General features: G+C 39.2%; 1 protein-coding gene across 1 annotated transcript in view; it reads left to right on the top strand.

Annotated features, from left to right (window-relative positions):
• Positions 1–16,988, top strand: part of CHEK2 (checkpoint kinase 2) — a 72,911-nt gene that overhangs the window by 1,133 nt on the left and 54,790 nt on the right. Inside the window, exons 2-4 of the mRNA XM_089686665.1 lie at positions 4,634–4,920; positions 9,060–9,184; positions 9,322–9,469. Coding sequence (XP_089542791.1) covers positions 4,641–4,920; positions 9,060–9,184; positions 9,322–9,469 — 553 coding nt within the window. The 5' untranslated portion in view covers positions 4,634–4,640. The remainder of the gene's footprint in view (positions 1–4,633; positions 4,921–9,059; positions 9,185–9,321; positions 9,470–16,988) is intronic.

Genomic DNA, 16,988 nt, shown 5'->3' on the forward strand with positions numbered 1-16,988 from the left:
TGATTGGACAATCTCCTCTAAACTAAACACACACTATATAATTTGATTGGACAATCTCTAAACTAAACACACACTATATCATCTGATTGGACAATCTCTAATCTAAACACACACTATATCATCTGATTGGACAATCTCTAATTTAAACACACTATATAATCTGATTGGACAATCTCCTCTAATCTAAACACACACTATATAATCTGATTGGACAATCTCCTATAAGAAAACCATACACTATATAATCTGATTGGACAATCTCCTATAAGAAAACCATACACTATATAATCTGATTGGACAATCTCTAATCTTATTTACACTATATAATCTGGTTGGACAATATCCTATAATCTAAACATACACTATGTAATCTGATTGGACAATCTCCTATAAAATAACCATACACTATGTAATCTGATTGGACAATCTCCTATAAAATAACCATACACTATGTAATCTGATTGGACAATCTCTTTTAGGATAAACATACGCTATATAGTCTGATTGGACAATCTTTTAGGATAAACATACGCTATATAGTCTGATTGGACAATCTCCTTTACCTGCATGCTCCTAAGACAGCTTGTGGTCTCTAGCAGGGTGGATTTGATTTAAATCAAACTGCTTTAAATCACGATTTAAATCACTAGTCAGTAAGGCTTGATTTAAATCCTAGTTTTCTACATAAAGACTAATTCTTGCTGGTATAACTTTAATATGCAAGTAGATGAAGATTTTTAGAATAACAACTTTTCATATTAGTTTTTTTATCCCCAGTTTAATAGGTTAATCATTCATATTTGGACAACTTTTCTGTTGTACTTAGGAAGGAGAAAAATAATCATTACCTTAATAACAATTTAAATAGATTTATTCATCTGAAACAATAACATTCCAGCATATGTTATTTGCCTAAACAAACATCCATGTTTAACTAATTTGGCTAAACAAAATATATATATATTAAGAAACTTAGACTGTCAGCCCCTTCCTCCTCACACTTAGTTTCACTTTCTTCTTGTGCAGATCTATTCCACTCCAAACAATCAGAAAAATATTGTTTCTATTCTATTCACTGAACTTCTTGAAACTTAGCACTGAAGGGGTTGATTCTGTATTCATAGGTTTGTAGAAGTTAGGATTAAGGTCTTTTTCTTAACTCTGTTCATGTTATAACATTTTTGCTGTGAAGAAGAGGCATGTGATCTCCGCTGAGTCAAATTCAGTTTTGAGAACTGCAAAAGTAAACCGAGCATCTGTGATAATATCTTGTAGGCAGAGAAACTGCCCAATAATCTTACAAAAACCTCTGGAAGAGCATGACATTGTGAATGGATTCATGGAATTTATTTACCAAAAAAATTAAATATATACAGCCTTATTCTACATAATTAAAAAACTAATCTTTATTTCATGATGGAATAACCTTTGGATGGTAATATATTTTCCTCAAAAAGCATTTTTATTTAAAAAAAATCCGATTTAAATAAAAAAAATCCTTTTTTTTTTTTTTCATCATTGATTTTTTTCCACCCTGGTCTCTAGTAATGATCAGGAATCAGCGGGACCTGTTTTCAATCATGTTACAGCCAATTACAATGGTCACAGGATCAGGCAGACCTTCCCACCCCCTGGATATAATCTTCCAGTTCAAGAGAAAGGGTTAAATCAGAGGGTTTATCGCATCTCAGCCTTTTGGCTAAGATCCGGTGTAAGAAAATTGGTGCTCAGGGGGGCTACGGCTAGTATTCTCCCTGATGTAATAAGGTGAGATTGGTGGGAGGGCATTTTGCCTCCCATGTTGATTCTGGCCTGGTGTACCAGCTTTTTCCCAGGTGAAGGTATGGCTCTCCCTAAGTTCTAATGCCTTCCTGGTAGAAATGATGCTGCTCTTGCCTGGCCAGTTTGAGTCTATTATGGCACCAAGGTCCCTGCGCTGACAGCAGATGAGTCATGGTTGTTAAGGAAGCCGGCGACCGTTCGCTCCTTAACAACCAGTAAACAATATGGTTGTTAAGGATGCCAGCCACCATCAGCGTTAAAATACTGCTAGCTTTCACTACTAAAATACTGCATCACTCCATAAAATAGCTCATGCATTATTTTAGTAGCTTTTCTAGTGAATTGCAAAACAATTTTTGAAAAATGCTAAGAGGTATTTTATTGCAGTTCCCAAAGAAGTAGGTCAGTATCCCTGAACACCACTACACCAGTCACATCATGCTGTTGTACTGCTCTGGTGACAGTATGGGGGGAAAAACATATTTTATTTAATTCATTTTCTAAAAAATTGTGACATAAAAATTATATAAAAAAATTTGCCATGCCTTTTACTAAATACCTTGGACTATCTACTTTCCAAAAAGGGGTCGTTTGGTGGGTATTTGTACTGTCCTGACACTTTAGGGCCTTAGTATGTTAGGATTGATCAATTTTTTTTAAATGTGTGTGTATATATATATATATATATATATATATATATATATATATATATATATATATATATATATATCTTAGTTTGTAGGTACTATAACTTTCACAGAGTAAATAATATACACTGATTTGGGTTATTTTTATCAAAGTGTAGCAGAATACACTTTGGTCTAAATTTGTGAGGAAAGATTATTTCATATAATTTTATAACAGAAACTAAGATCTGTGTTTCTTGGTCTTATTTTGTTTATATAGCAAAAAAAATAAAAAAACTCAGCGGTGATCAAAAAACACCAAAAGAAAGCTCTAATTCTGTGAAAATATTTTTATTGATTTCAAATTGGTACAGTGTTGCATGGCCACGCAGTTGCCAGTTAAAGTAGCAGTGTTCAATAACAAACAAATGCCCTGATCATGCAGGGGAGAAAACCTTCTGGGGGTCAAGTAAAGTCAGTGTGGGGAAGCTACAGTGTCACATAGATGCTGCAGCATGGAGGCAAATATGCATGTTTGTTTGATTACTAACCCCCATAATTCTCGTTTATCCTGTTCCCGCCCAGCCAGTAGCAGAATGACAGCTGAGCAGGACTCTTGTCGATCTGTTTGGGTGTCATATGACATCCTTTCCAGATTGCGCCTCATGCATACCCGCGCTGGGGCAAGATCTGTCACAGGCTGTGTTCAGACACAACCGATGACAGATCTGTGTACAGGACCATTGCCAGTACCATGTGACCCACTGTGACCATTCACAGCAGGTCACATGTCAATTGTAAACAATGGATGGCTTCTTTTCATGCCATTCATTGTATACAATTGTGTCACAAGCTGTGATTGGTCACAGTGATCACATGTAGAGACTGGGCCAATCAAAGCCCATGTGTGTCATGTGATTAGCTGTGGCCAACAAAAAACCCTGAGTGAATGAATTTAATTCAGTTAAATGCTTGCTTATAGCAAATACATTCTTTGCTATAAGCAATCATAATGTGTAAAAAGAAAATTCTGATCACTTCCCCAGAGTAGTACAATGTTACTATGGTAACATTATACTACTCTAGTCACAGTGTATTATGAAAAAAAAAAAGTAATAATAATAAAAAAAGTTATTACTTTTTTTTTCGTACTGTCACCAGTCAGTGTCCCTGATCACCACCACACCAGTTATATGATGACGTTGTACTGCACTGGTTACAGTATGTAAGAAAAGAACCTGGTTCTTAATTTCTTCATTTTCCAAAAAATTATGACAAAAAGATTACAACTTCAAAAAACTCGCCATACCTCTTAATAAATACGTCGGACTGTCTACTTTGCAAAAAGGGGTCTTTTGGGGGATATCTATGGTCCTGACATTTCTGGGCCTGAAGAAATTAGATTGGCCGTCAGTACTTCAGGATTGATCAATTTTCAGATATATCCCATAGTTTGTGAACTCTATAATTTTCCTACAGTCTACATAAATATTGATTTGGATTATTTTCACCAAAGAAATGTAGCAGAATACATATTGGCCTAAATTTATGAAGAACAATTATTTGTTTGTAGAATTTTATTTGGCAGGTACTCTGAATTTCAACAACAAGATACCTGGTTCGGGTACATAAATTGCTACAATGTATCTGATGTGGCTGACACTAGTTGGAAAGTTTTACACCTAGTTTTCCATTTCGATATACGGCAAAAAAAAAAACCCTACTGGTTTGATCTAGACATTGATTCCTGGTTCAAACTGATGCGGTGCGGAATTGGCAGCTTTTTCAGTGCAAATTCCGCACCGCATCAGAATCACACCCCATTCATGTGAACCGCTGCGAGTGTGTATGTTAACAGCACCCCAAAAGCGGTCCACAAAATGCGGTGGGATGCGAAGAACCAGATCGTGGAGGTGTGAGTACCTATGTGATCCAATTCTAGTGCGGACCCAAAAGAGGGTCCTGCATGTTTTGGGTGCGGTGCGATTAGAGCCATACAAAATGTATGGCTCCAATTGCACCGCACAAATTGCATGTGATTTGCACAGGAATGCGGTGTGGTTCCTGTGCGAATCACATGCAATATACCGCACTAGTAACCATGGCAATAGCCCAGAGCACAGGATAAGTAGCTAAGATATGTCATTCATATGTATTTACCTTTACACAACATATGTCATCTCAGATATATTTGCTAGTTGTTTTTTTTTTTTCTTTTCATTCAGTTTCACTATGTCCCGTGACACAAAGGGTGATTCCCAACACTCACAGCAATCCCAAAGCACAACTCAAGGCGCATCTCAAGGCACTTCTCAAGGCACTTCTAGTTCATCGTCCAGTGCTCCTCAGTCATACAGCCAGTCCTCCTCTTCTGGTTCTGGCACCTTAAGTTCTTTAGACACAGTTCCAGTACAAGATCTGGCTTCTATTCCAGAAGATGTAGAAATGGATGAGGAGGCTCCACAGCCTTGGGGTCGCCTGTGGGCCTTAGAAAAAGGGTTCTTGAACCATGGTATGTATTTTATGCTGTATACGCTTTCAGATATACCTGTCAATGGAACGCATGCAGAAAACTTAACTGAAATGTTTTTACTTTTCACTGCTGGCTTCTTTTTAGTTTATAGCCATTTTAGGAAGCATTGCAACACTTTTCTTTAATGTAATCAGTGTCCATAATAGTTCAAAGGTTGTCAGTGGAGTCACTGGAACAATCATTTCTCTGATTAAGTGTTTGGCAACGACAATAAAAATGAATAGGAGGGTCAGTGGAAATGGGCTATTAAATCACTCTTTTAAGGTCACCAAATATACTATGTGCAAGAAACTCCCTCAAAAATATCTCTTAGGCTAGGACTAGGTTCACACTGCAGGGGTGGGTCACTTTTCAGAAAGCATTTGAACTGCAGCTTTCCTGTGCTCAGGAAGGCGATCCTGCCACCTCCTGAACACTTTTTTTTTTTTTTTTATATTGTGATTTGTATTGTTTTGCTATTTGACAACTTTAATTTGGACTAAGGGCTTGCTTACACTTCAGAATGTGGCATTAGACACACTTTTTTTAAAGCACTCTGAAAGCCAATTAAAGCAGCTGTCACTAAATAAAATGCTAAACTTACAGTCCTGTTTACACATTGCACTTGTTTAGCTTCAACAGTTATACCCCATGTCGCTTTCTTTGCACTTCAAAGTGATTCCAATGCCTCCATAGAAGTCTATGACAAAGCTCGCTAGCAGCACCTGTAGCTTTTGTGGGGCTTTTATTCAGCATTAGAGTCCCTTGTTTTGGAGCTATTGCAGGTATGCGATATCCCAGGATGCACTGGGAAATCAACAAGCAAACCGGAAAGACGTCATCAGCAGTCACTTCCTGTTAATATGTATATATTCTGGAAGTGTCTCATGCAGATTTCACATCTGGTGTGCAGCATGGAAGGCGAGCGGGGTCTGCAGCAAAGCAACTAGCAGATGGCACATGTGGTGTGCCACATGGGAACGCTATAGTGGGAGATGAGTGGGGACCAGAGAGAGAGGACTGAGTATTAGAGAATCAGCAGAGCTGGGGGACCAGAGCTGGAGAACTGGCAGTTTCACATGTGGTGCGCAATGTGGGAGCAATATAGCAAGAGGTGGGCAAGGACAGGAGAGAGAGGAGGATCAGCAAACTTGAGGGTTACTACCAAGTGGGGGATCAGCAGAGCTGGGGGTTACTACTGAGCGGGGTATCAGCAGAGTGTGGGGGTTACTACTGAGCGGGGGATCAGCAGAGCTGGGGATCTGCTGAATGAGGGTACCAATGAGCTCAGGATCTGCTAAAAAGGGGTGATATTGAGCTGGTGATCTGCTGAGTGGGGGTACTACTTAGCCGGGGTTCTAATGGGCCCCTTTAAAAAGAAAATCAACACACACACAAGGCATTTGCCAAGCTTTTTCAAAAAAGCATCAACGAAGCAGCATCAAAACATAGAAGCATCAGAAACGGATCAAAAGAGCATGTTGAAGTAGGAGTCGCTGTAATGTGCCGAAGCAAGTGTAAATGAGCCCTAATGTACCGCAACTGCGAGCAAAGCATTTGGCTCCCTGTTGAGGCACAGGCCCATTAACTTAATAGGTGCTGCCTGTCAACATGACAAGCTTGGTTAAGTTTGCTGTAATGCATAGCATCGCGGCCACAGCATGTATACTGCCCCCTTCAGCTACATGTTAGGATTAAGTTGGGCAGTGGAGGCAATGGTAAAACTGTGACACAACAGCCTGTTTTTACCACCCCCTGGCCACCTATGTGAAACCCCATTTTTGATAGCTAAATACAATCCCAACATTTCATACCAGCGTTGAAGAGATTATGAACCTGTGGGGACTTACACAAGTTCATTTGAGGGCACAAAAAAGCAATAAATTACCCATTTTTTTGTAAAATATAAAAGAGGAGGTTGCACCGAGTAAATACTATAGATTTCCACCATGTCAAACCTCAAACCTCTTCTAAGGTTCTTTTTTTTTTTTTTTGTAAAATAACAAACATGTTATACTTACCTGTTGAGTTCAGTGGTTTTGCACAGTGTAGCCTGGATCCTCCTCTTCTCGGGTCCCCCGCTGGCGCTCCTGGCTCCTCTTTTCTATCAGGTGCCCCCATAGCAAGCAGCTTGCTATGGGGGGCACCCGAGCAGGCTGTTCCCAAGCCGCTGCTCTGTGTGTCCATTCACACATGTAGCTATGGCTTGGGCCCCGCCCCCTCTCTCTTCATTGGCTGACTGGCTGTGATTGACAGCAGCAGAGGAGGCAGAGACCTGGGACAGCTGAGGCTGTTGTGCACATCGATGGATCGCGATGGGGCTCACGTAAGTAAATAGGGGGCTGGGGGCACTGCTGCACACAGAAGGTTTTTACCTTCATGCATAGAATGCATGAAGGTAAAAAGCCTTGAGCCTTTAGAACCGCTTTAAATTTGCGTGCACTCATGAAATGGCAATAAACTTTACCTTATATTTTCTATAGGCAACACTTTTAAAGCCCCTTATAGGTCATCAGTTTAGTGTTCTGGAGGAGGTCGGGTTCTAGAATTGCTCTCATTCTGGTGTGTGCCGCAATATGTAACATGTATAGCAATCAACTTTTTCATGCGTCGGCACCCTAGTGTGTGCTTTTAATTTTTACGTGCGTATATATATGGGGGTGAGGGGGGTCTTAATATTTTTTTTTTTGAGTGGGTGTTTGGGTGTAACTTTAATTTTTTACAATTAAAAAAATATATAATTTTTTAACTTAATTTTTACTTTTTTTTTCCATTTTTTATATATATATATATATATATATATATATATGATGATTTTGGTGACAGGTTCTCTTTATTGAGATATGCAGAGTCTAAAAGACCCTGCGTGTCTCCCCTGTACTCCACTAAATGTAATGCAGTGCACATCGCACTGCATTGCATTCTTTCCCAGACTCGATCTGTCAACTGGGACCCAGAAGTGACATCACCGCTGAACCTGTACCGGGCCTGCAGATGGGCATGCGGAGGCTGACACTGTAACGGAGTGTGCGGAAGCATTCGGGTTGCAGTGCAGCCACCCGAATGCTTTCACCTGACGGGTCAGCCCTGCTGCTTGCCTGCAGCAGGGCTAAAAGTTTTAAAAAAATAAATAAATGCTTGCCCAGCGCCTGGAACTACATGTCCTGGGCGTCGGGTGATCTAAATTGAACATCCCTGCAGTGTGCGGGGGTTGTTCTCCCCTGCAGTGGCTGGCTCAGGGCTCTGTCCACACAGCTGCTTCTTTCATTCTCAGAGGTCTGTGAATGAATAAACTACAAGTACTGCCTGCCACTGTGGCAGACTTACAGTTGTCATATAAAAGTGTGGTAATCACTGCGCTCTTTGTCCATCATAGTTCACGTCCTCCAACTCTGCAACTGAAAGCCCGTACCTTGGTATGGATATAGAGCTGGAGGAATAGTCTGCAAGAGCCTGGCATTGCAGTCGTGATCACTGATTGTGGGTGCAATGCTTAGCTTGCTGCTGTGAAAAACACAAATGAGAGCTCATTGGAGGGAAGAGACACAACCCCTTCACACAGGAACAGAGCCGAGGCTGTCAAATCACAAGCTGTATTGGGGATCCCTCCCGTCACCTTTTTTTTTTTTCTTGTTGTCAGGAAAACCTGTCAGAAGTGAGCCATTTTGATAGCAGAGGAACAAAGCATCAGACAGATATGACACTTAGTGCTCTGGATTGAGCGAAGTACACACTATAGAAGGATATGCTTTGTTCATTTTTCATGTCTGAGGTTTACAACCACTTTAAGAATAGATTGTGGATCTTTCTAGGACAGATTAGAACCTCTGCCGTCTGTTCCCTCACTGTGAAGATTACTCATTGGCTTCTCTCCTGGAGACACAAGAGAAAATTAAGTGAAATCTATTCAAAGAGAAAAAGATCCCATCTTTGACAGTTGTCACCAGGACACGTGTACCTATTCAAATGTCTCCTTCCATTAATATTCAGAGCACTGTAAAGTATTTGAACTGTATTCACAGTACTGGAGTGTCACTTTCAGGAAAATTTATAAAAAATACTAATTACTGTGATTAATTAAAATCTGATTGTGAGAAATTTTAGCAAATATCTTTGAAATCTTTTTGTCTTTTGAACAGATTGTATTAATGAACAGTATGAATTTGGAAGGGACAGGCACTGTGATTATACTTTTGATAAACCAATAATAAATCAGACCGAGAGATACAAAACCTACAGCAAAAAGCACTTTCGGATTTTTAGGGTGAGTACTAGAATTATGCTAATTATGTTCTAATGTAAATGTTACAATTTCATTCAACAGAGTTGTAAAGTAGACTATGGAATTTATTAAATGTTGAGTGTTTTTTAAAGAAAATAGTTTTCTTGCGTTTCTCACAGGAAGCTGTATCTGGCTTGTCGGTTGTTGCCTACATTGAAGATCTCAGTGGCAATGGAACTTTTCTTAACAAGCAGCTTATTGGACGGGGGAATAAATTGCCTTTAACAAACAATGCTGAAATTGCACTTTCATTACCAACCAACAGAGGTACCGTATTTTATTCTTTTGGCAGTTTTGTTTTTTTGTTTTGTTTTTTTTTTTTGTTTTTGTTCTTTTTAATAGAATGGGGAAGGTTTAGACCCCCTTGCATTTTTTTATTGCTGTCTGTGCCAGCAAATAAAAAAAAAAGGCAACTTTTATTTTTTTCTCTATTCTAATAGTACTTGCCTTGCTGTTTATGTCCACATTGGAAAAAACTACATTTCCTTTTCCTTCATATCTCCCCAGTGTGGTGCAGACTGTCATTTTGACAAGCACATGTTTTAGAGCCATTTCCTTAATTACAGGAAAACTTAATGTTTAGTAAAATTGTCCTTTTAAAGCTTCCCCCTAAGTGCAATTCTGCATCGCAGCAATCTTATCTTTACTCCTCCACAGAGAATATAGTCCAGGCCAGAGCTGTTAATCTTTTGACCAGAAAAATGTCCCATCAAGCTCCTGCATCTACTGAGCACATGCATCACAGCTTCATTTAGGTCTCATTCATGCTGGCACTGTAAAACCTGTGTTTTATATGCATTTAGAGGACATTTATACAGGTGAAACTCGAAAAATTTGAATATTGTGCAAAAGTTTGTAAGTTTGTAAGCCATGAGCTGTAAGCCATAATCATCACAATGATGACAAATCACGGCTTGAACTATCTTGCTTTGCATGTAATGAGTCTATGTCATATATTAGTTTCACCTTTTAAGTTGCATTACTGAAATAAATGAACTTTTGCACGATATTCTAATTTTTCGAGTTTCACCTGTAAATGCATGTAATACATTTCCAATGGTGCCATTCACACTGTGCATTTACATGTGTTTAGGTACAATCATTTTAGCTTCATCTAGAGAAAAAAGAATTCTGTCCGGAATCCAAGCTGGCACCCTAGGCATGGCTAAACACTTTCTAAAATATTAATGCAGCGCTAATATTTTAGAAATTGTGATTCTGGGACTGTTACCTATACCCTGAGTGCTAGCTGCTTTTAATTCATTTGAATATATATCATTTTAATATCCTATACTGCATTTAGCGCTCACTCTATTATCTTTTCTACATGGCTAAACACTTGTAAACAAACATACACCTGCTTTATGTTATTGCTGTGTGTCTGTTGTACCATGTAAGTTCACCTTTTAGTAGCATGCTACATCTTACACCCTCAGGTGTAAGATTTAGGTCGTAAGATGTAACATGTTACTAAAGCATTCAAAAAACACACCGACAAGATATCTGGTATGGTAAATCATGGACTTTAAAGGCACAACATGAAACAAACCAAGTGCTTAAACATCATACACTTTCACAAATTTAAAAACATGATGTATTAAAAGGATGTTGATTAACAGAAAAAGAAGAGTGTATCACCCCCAATGGTGATTCCCTCTAAAAAATGCAGGACATAAATAATAAGTGATGTAAATAGTACAACAAACATCCATATTATCAAGATACCCTTGGCCAGTTCTCGCTGTCAACATATTTCGCTAATGTTGCAGCTTCTTCAGGACCGTATGACATAGGAGAAAATACTACTATCAATAAACACTTAAATAAAAATTAGTCTTCTACATATATTGCAATATTAACATGAATAGTAACCCATGCATTTCTGCACATTGATTCGTGTTGATTTTTAAATATATGTATAAGTCTAATTTTTATTTAAGTCCTGAAGAAGTTGCAACACAAGTGAAACGCTTTGACCATGAGAACTAGACAAGAGCATCTTGATTATAGAGGGGAACCCCATATGTGGGGATATAACCCCTTTTTCTGTTATTAAAACAGTCTTTTTAGTACATCATGTTTAAATTTGTATAATAAAGTGCATAATTTTAAGCATTTGGTTAGTCTCATGCCGTGCCCTTAAAGTTCACTATTCACAGTACAATATATCTTGTCCATGTGTTTTTTGGATGTGACACTTTGAAAGCTACGATGTTTGATGTTACTAAAGCAGCAGCCCTGCATACCCCCACCTCCTCTCCCTGGTCCCCCACTGTGACAGCGGGTGGAGGAGACTCTCCCTGCACCCACTGTCACAATTTATAGACCGCGTGGTCGTGTGGGGCTCAGCCCATGCAGCTGCGTTTTTTCATTTGCATAATTGAGATCTGTGCATAAATGAACTACAAGTCTCATCTTCCATAGCAGCAGATGCTGGTAAGTGCTCCCGTAGTTCATTGATTCTTCCTGCACTACATTAATTTTCTACCTGTACGGGAGGTACGATCAAACAGTTGTACTGAGAGTCTGCAGGAGCCTGACATTGCACCCATCATCTGCTGATCAGAGGTGCAATGTTGTGCAGCTTTCTAGGTAAAAAGAAAATACACTTTTCTACCAAAAAAAGTGCATTTTATTATTTTTTTAAGTTAACTTATCCTTTAAAAAGTATCCTGTTCTCTTTGCATTGCTTCCTATGTTTGAAATACCCGGTGACCCTAGAAGCACAAAGCACCTCATGGTGTTATCACTGCAGACAGTCGCGTTGTGTGAACAGGCACAAATATCTGCAGCCACTGCCAGCCTGTCATTTCAGTGTACAGGCTCATTGGCTGCAGCACACAGCTATCAACCCCAGCAACGGGAATCAGTAGATTCTTGCAGCTGGACTTGCAGCGTGGCCCATGTATATATGTGTGTATATAACATAGCTAGAAACTATAACAACTTGCTTTGGTCCCTTGATTGTATGATAACTGAAGTGGTGTTTAGGGCTGCCTGGTAACCGATTCCAGTTCATGTCAAACTTGTTTTATTCTTGGGTGAGAAGAGAGGGTGGGATGGCAAGGATCCAGTGTCCAAATCACACGTAATCTAGTTTTGGACAGGTAAGGTTTGGATGGTAGGATAAGGTGGCAGTGAAAGTATTGGTGAGTTAGGGAGGTGAGGAGGGGTGGGTATGTGGAGGAAGAATAACCCCTGTTTGGTCGGAGGGGGGTAAATAAATTAAAGTGGAGGGGGAAGGTGTGCTTTTAACATTACAACTAATACAAATAATACAAGATTTTCTTGAGCCAAAGGTATAATGGCATATTCCCAAAATATAAATTCACGGCCAGTCACAAGATGGCAGTAAAAGCCTGTCTTCCGTTCTGAATGATCCATTGAAGTGTTTTGACCTTAATCTAAAACTATAAAAAATGTTTTGCCTTGAGTTCTACTTTAAGTGGTGACAAATTACAATGCCTCTCAGTTTTGTTTTTTTTCTGTCTGTGTCCCTGTGAAGGGAAATCTCCCCAATGGGACAGAAATGGCAAAATTTACAGGGGTTATATTCCTCCCTTACTGTAACCAAAATGGAAGAGAGAGGTTTTTTTCCTTCCGTACTTTAATCAGTTATCCCTGAATATCAGTCACACTTCAGTAAATTTATGTGTGTATCCAAGTACACAAATACACAATTGGACAGGTGTGATTTTCATCAGTAACCACAAATGAAATTGTGGTGCAAACAAATGCTAATAAGCTCTCCACATAAGTTACTCTACCCCCCTAGATAAATGTGAAGATACACTTGAATTACATAGATTGTTCATAAAAATCCCATAGGATCGGTGTTGCACTTCAGTAGCAAGCTGCACCCGAGACAGGACCAAATCTCTGAAATTACAAAAATGAACACAAGTGGGCGCCAGCTAAGTGCAGCATCAATGGGTTTATTACGATTTAAAAGCCGTATGCCAACTCACAGAAATATAATCTCAATGAGTTTATCTATAGCCATGCCACATTGGATGGAAAGCCGTACACTGGAAGAGCTGCTTGTGACAGGGAACAGCGTGTTGTAGAATATATAGCATAGTGCATACACACATAGAATACCCACGTATATACAAAAAAATGCACATATAGAAAGAAATGCCTACGTAAAAACGATAATGTGAAAATTATGTAACTACGCTGAGTGCCAAAAAAAAAAATTCAAACAAATTGTGAACCATAAAACAAAACAAACAGTGAAACAATAGCTGCACTCAAAAATACAAATACTCAATAAGTGATACCCAATTGTTGTGCTCTTAATAAAAAAATATATACGAACAGTGAGTCACTTATACTTTAAATGTGCTCCTACCAATAATATTAAGTCAAACTACATGAATCACCAAACAAAAGTCTTTTGATGACAAAATTCCGATTATGATGAACAGCCATGTGCACAATAATCTTCCACATGTGTAGTAAAATAGAGACTCTCATTTCCACCACCACAAAAAACACACTGTTCCTTACCGAATAGTTTGACCCCAGATTATAGGTGGTGTAACAGAGTGGGATGCTAAACATATCTTGATTATAACATCCTAGATGGAAAAGAGGGGTCACAGGCTTCGGTATCTCTCCTTCTCTCTTCCTCCCGTGTTGTGATCTGCTGTGTGCTTGGTCAAAAAGGATAATACTCTAGATAGTGTGATAACATACAAATGATTTATTGAAGTCAATAAGAAAAAACACTTACAAACTTCAAAGACAAATGAGCATGTAAGTAATAAATGCTGCTGGGGCCAACTCCAGACAAGCATGGGTGATGTCAGTACAATCTCCACCCAGCCCCAACATACATTTTGTCTCAAACCTTGTCAAGGGGATCAAGTGACTGTGCTGATTTGCATGCTGAGTTTAACCACTTGCCCTCCAGAGGATTTAGCCCCCTTCCTGACCAGGCAATTTTTTGCTGTTTGGCACTGCGCTATTTCAACTGGTAATTGCGCGGTCGTGCAATGCTGTACCCAAATGAAATTTATGTCCTTTTTTCACACAAATAGAGCTTTCTTTCGGTGGTATTTGATCTCCTCTGTGGTTTTTATATTTTGCGCTATTAACAAAAAAAGACTGAAAATTTTGAAAAAAACCCCCGATATTTTTCACTTTTGGTTATAAAAAATATCCAATAAAATCAGTCATAAATTTAGGATAAAAAAAAAAAAAAATCTCAATACATCTATATTAATTGGTTTGTGTAAAAGTTTATAGCGTCCACAAACTATGGTGTGTGTGTGTGTGTGTGTGTGTGTGTGTATGTGTGTGTTGAAATTTACGTAGCTTTTACTTTCTGACTGCCTACAACATTTCTTGAGATGCTAAAATGCCAGGGCAGTACAAACCCCCCCCGCCCAAAATGACCCCTTTTTGGAAAGTAGACACCCCAAGGATTTTGCAGAGAGGCATGTTGAGTCCATGGAACATTTTATTTTTTTAATATGACCATTTTTTATTTTTTTAAATTGCCACTTTAATGATATATTGCTCATGCATGCCATGGGTATATGTGGAATAACACCCCAAAACACATTTTCCTACTTCTTCCGAGGCTTTTAAAGGGCATATTTCCTCATATCAATTCCCCACTACCTATCACAGTTTCGGAGGCTCTAAAATGCCAGGATACCCCCCCCCCCCCAAATGACCCCTTTTTAGAAAGACACCCCAAGGAAATCGATAAGAGTCATGGTGAGTATTTTACAGATATCATTTTTGTCACTGGGTTTTGAAAAAGAAAAAATATATATATTTTTTTCTTTCTGTCTGGCAACAAATGAGATCTGCAAAACACTCGCCATGCCTCTTAGCAAATACCTTGGAGTGTCTACTTTCCAAAAAGGGGTCATTTGGAGGGGGTGCTTCTACTAACAAACACTTTTTGTTCACATGAAAAAAACTGTTTTTTTTTGCTAGAAAACTACTTTGAACCCCCAAACAGTATATGTATTTTTTTAAAACAGAGGCCCTAGAGAATAAAACGGTGGGTGTTGAAATTTTTTACATCACACAGTATTTGTGCAGCGATTTTTCAAACGCAGATCTTTTGGGAAAAATACACTTTTTTGAATTTTAATGCAGAAAAACACAATATATTGCGCAATTGTTTGATAAAATATAAAAGATGACGTTACGCTGAGTAAGTAGATACAAAACATGACATGCTTTAAAATTGCATGTGCCCGTGCAATGGCAGCAAAGCACATACATTTTTATTATAGATAGGTGATGCTTTAAAAGCCTTTACAGGTCACCAAATTATATTTACACAGGAGGTCTTGTGCTAGAATTACTGCCCTTGATCTGACGTTCGTGGCTATGTGTCACATGCTTGGTGCAACCGCTGTTTACATACCGACACGGTCAACGCTTGCGCGCATATAAAAATATATTATTTATATAAATATGGGGTCCATCAGATTCCAGATATCTCCTCTGCTCTTACATTATATAATCTCACCAAGATCAATGTGATCAGATGCTTTCACAATTTACAAATGGCGCTGATTATATCCTGCAAAACTGAAGTGATGAAATGCTCGTAGCTTCCGATTTCTTAGACTATAGAGATGATTGGAGCCATTCTGGTCTCTGATCAGCTCTATAGTCAGCCAGCAGAACTGCCGGCTGCATTCTCGGATTTCCCTGTGGGACAGGAGAGCCGAAGAAAACTGGAGGGCAGCAAAAGGGGGGGGAATGTCCCTTCCCGCTGCTCATTAAAACAAATCGGCAGCTAATTGGCCGCTAGGATTGCCTTTTACCGCCAGCTGAAAAAAGACGGTACCATAATGATGCCTGTAGCTGCAGGCATCATCCCGGTAGAACTACTCAAAGTCCAACAACGTACCAGTACATTTCTGGTCCATGTTGGGCATATATGTAAGAGCAGAGAACACAGGCATATGATGAATTGGCTCTGTGGACCAATATGATCACAATTCATTCTCTTTTAAAATGCCCATGTTGAGGGTTAGGCCGAAAAACGTTTTAAATTCAGAAACCGTGCTAGGTTTCCATGCGAATTGTCTGGCAAGAGCTGAATTTGGGTGGGCGGCAATGTATTGTTGTGCGTATACATTGCCTTGGCCCACAATCAATTGATACAAATCTGTAAAAAAGCAGCGGAGGGGCTAAATGCTAGTGCTGACTGCGAATGAGCCCATCCTGCTAACTCTGCGTTTCTGGGGACACTATACAAAGGAGGCATTAGTATAGTTCTGTTCATGATTAATGTCTTGATCCCGTACAAGCACTATACTAGTAATGGCAGTGATCAGCGACCTATAGCATGTGTGCGAGCAATCTAATGCTAGCTGACCCTGGCTGGGTGGGGCACTTACTGCCCCTTACGCTATCTGATGTCTCTAGTGGCAGTAATACAGTGATCAGTGAAAAATTCTATATACTGACACTGTACTAAAGGGACTGACTGGGTGACGGGGCGATCAAAGGGTTAAATGTGCTAATCTAACGTATGTGTGTAAAATGTACTGCTTTTACTCTGTGCCATGTTCCCTCTTCTCTCCCTGGAATGACAGGTGGGAGGGAAGGGGCAGCGGGGGGCGCAGGTGCGTTCACACCCCAAAATAGAAAGTGATGCAAGATTAGGTTGGTTTGCCAAGAGCTGCTGCTCACCTGCAAAATTCAGGTAAACTGTTGGCCAGTAGTTAAAAAAAACAAACAAAAAAAAAAAAACAAAAACTAAAAAAGAAATGGAAAAAAAAATTCTCAATGTTTTGTTTTTTTT

Source organism: Staurois parvus, unplaced genomic scaffold (assembly GCF_062004578.1).
Source record: "Staurois parvus isolate SC_StPar_1 unplaced genomic scaffold, SC_StPar_1.0 ptg000404l, whole genome shotgun sequence".
NCBI lineage: Eukaryota > Metazoa > Chordata > Amphibia > Anura > Ranidae > Staurois > Staurois parvus.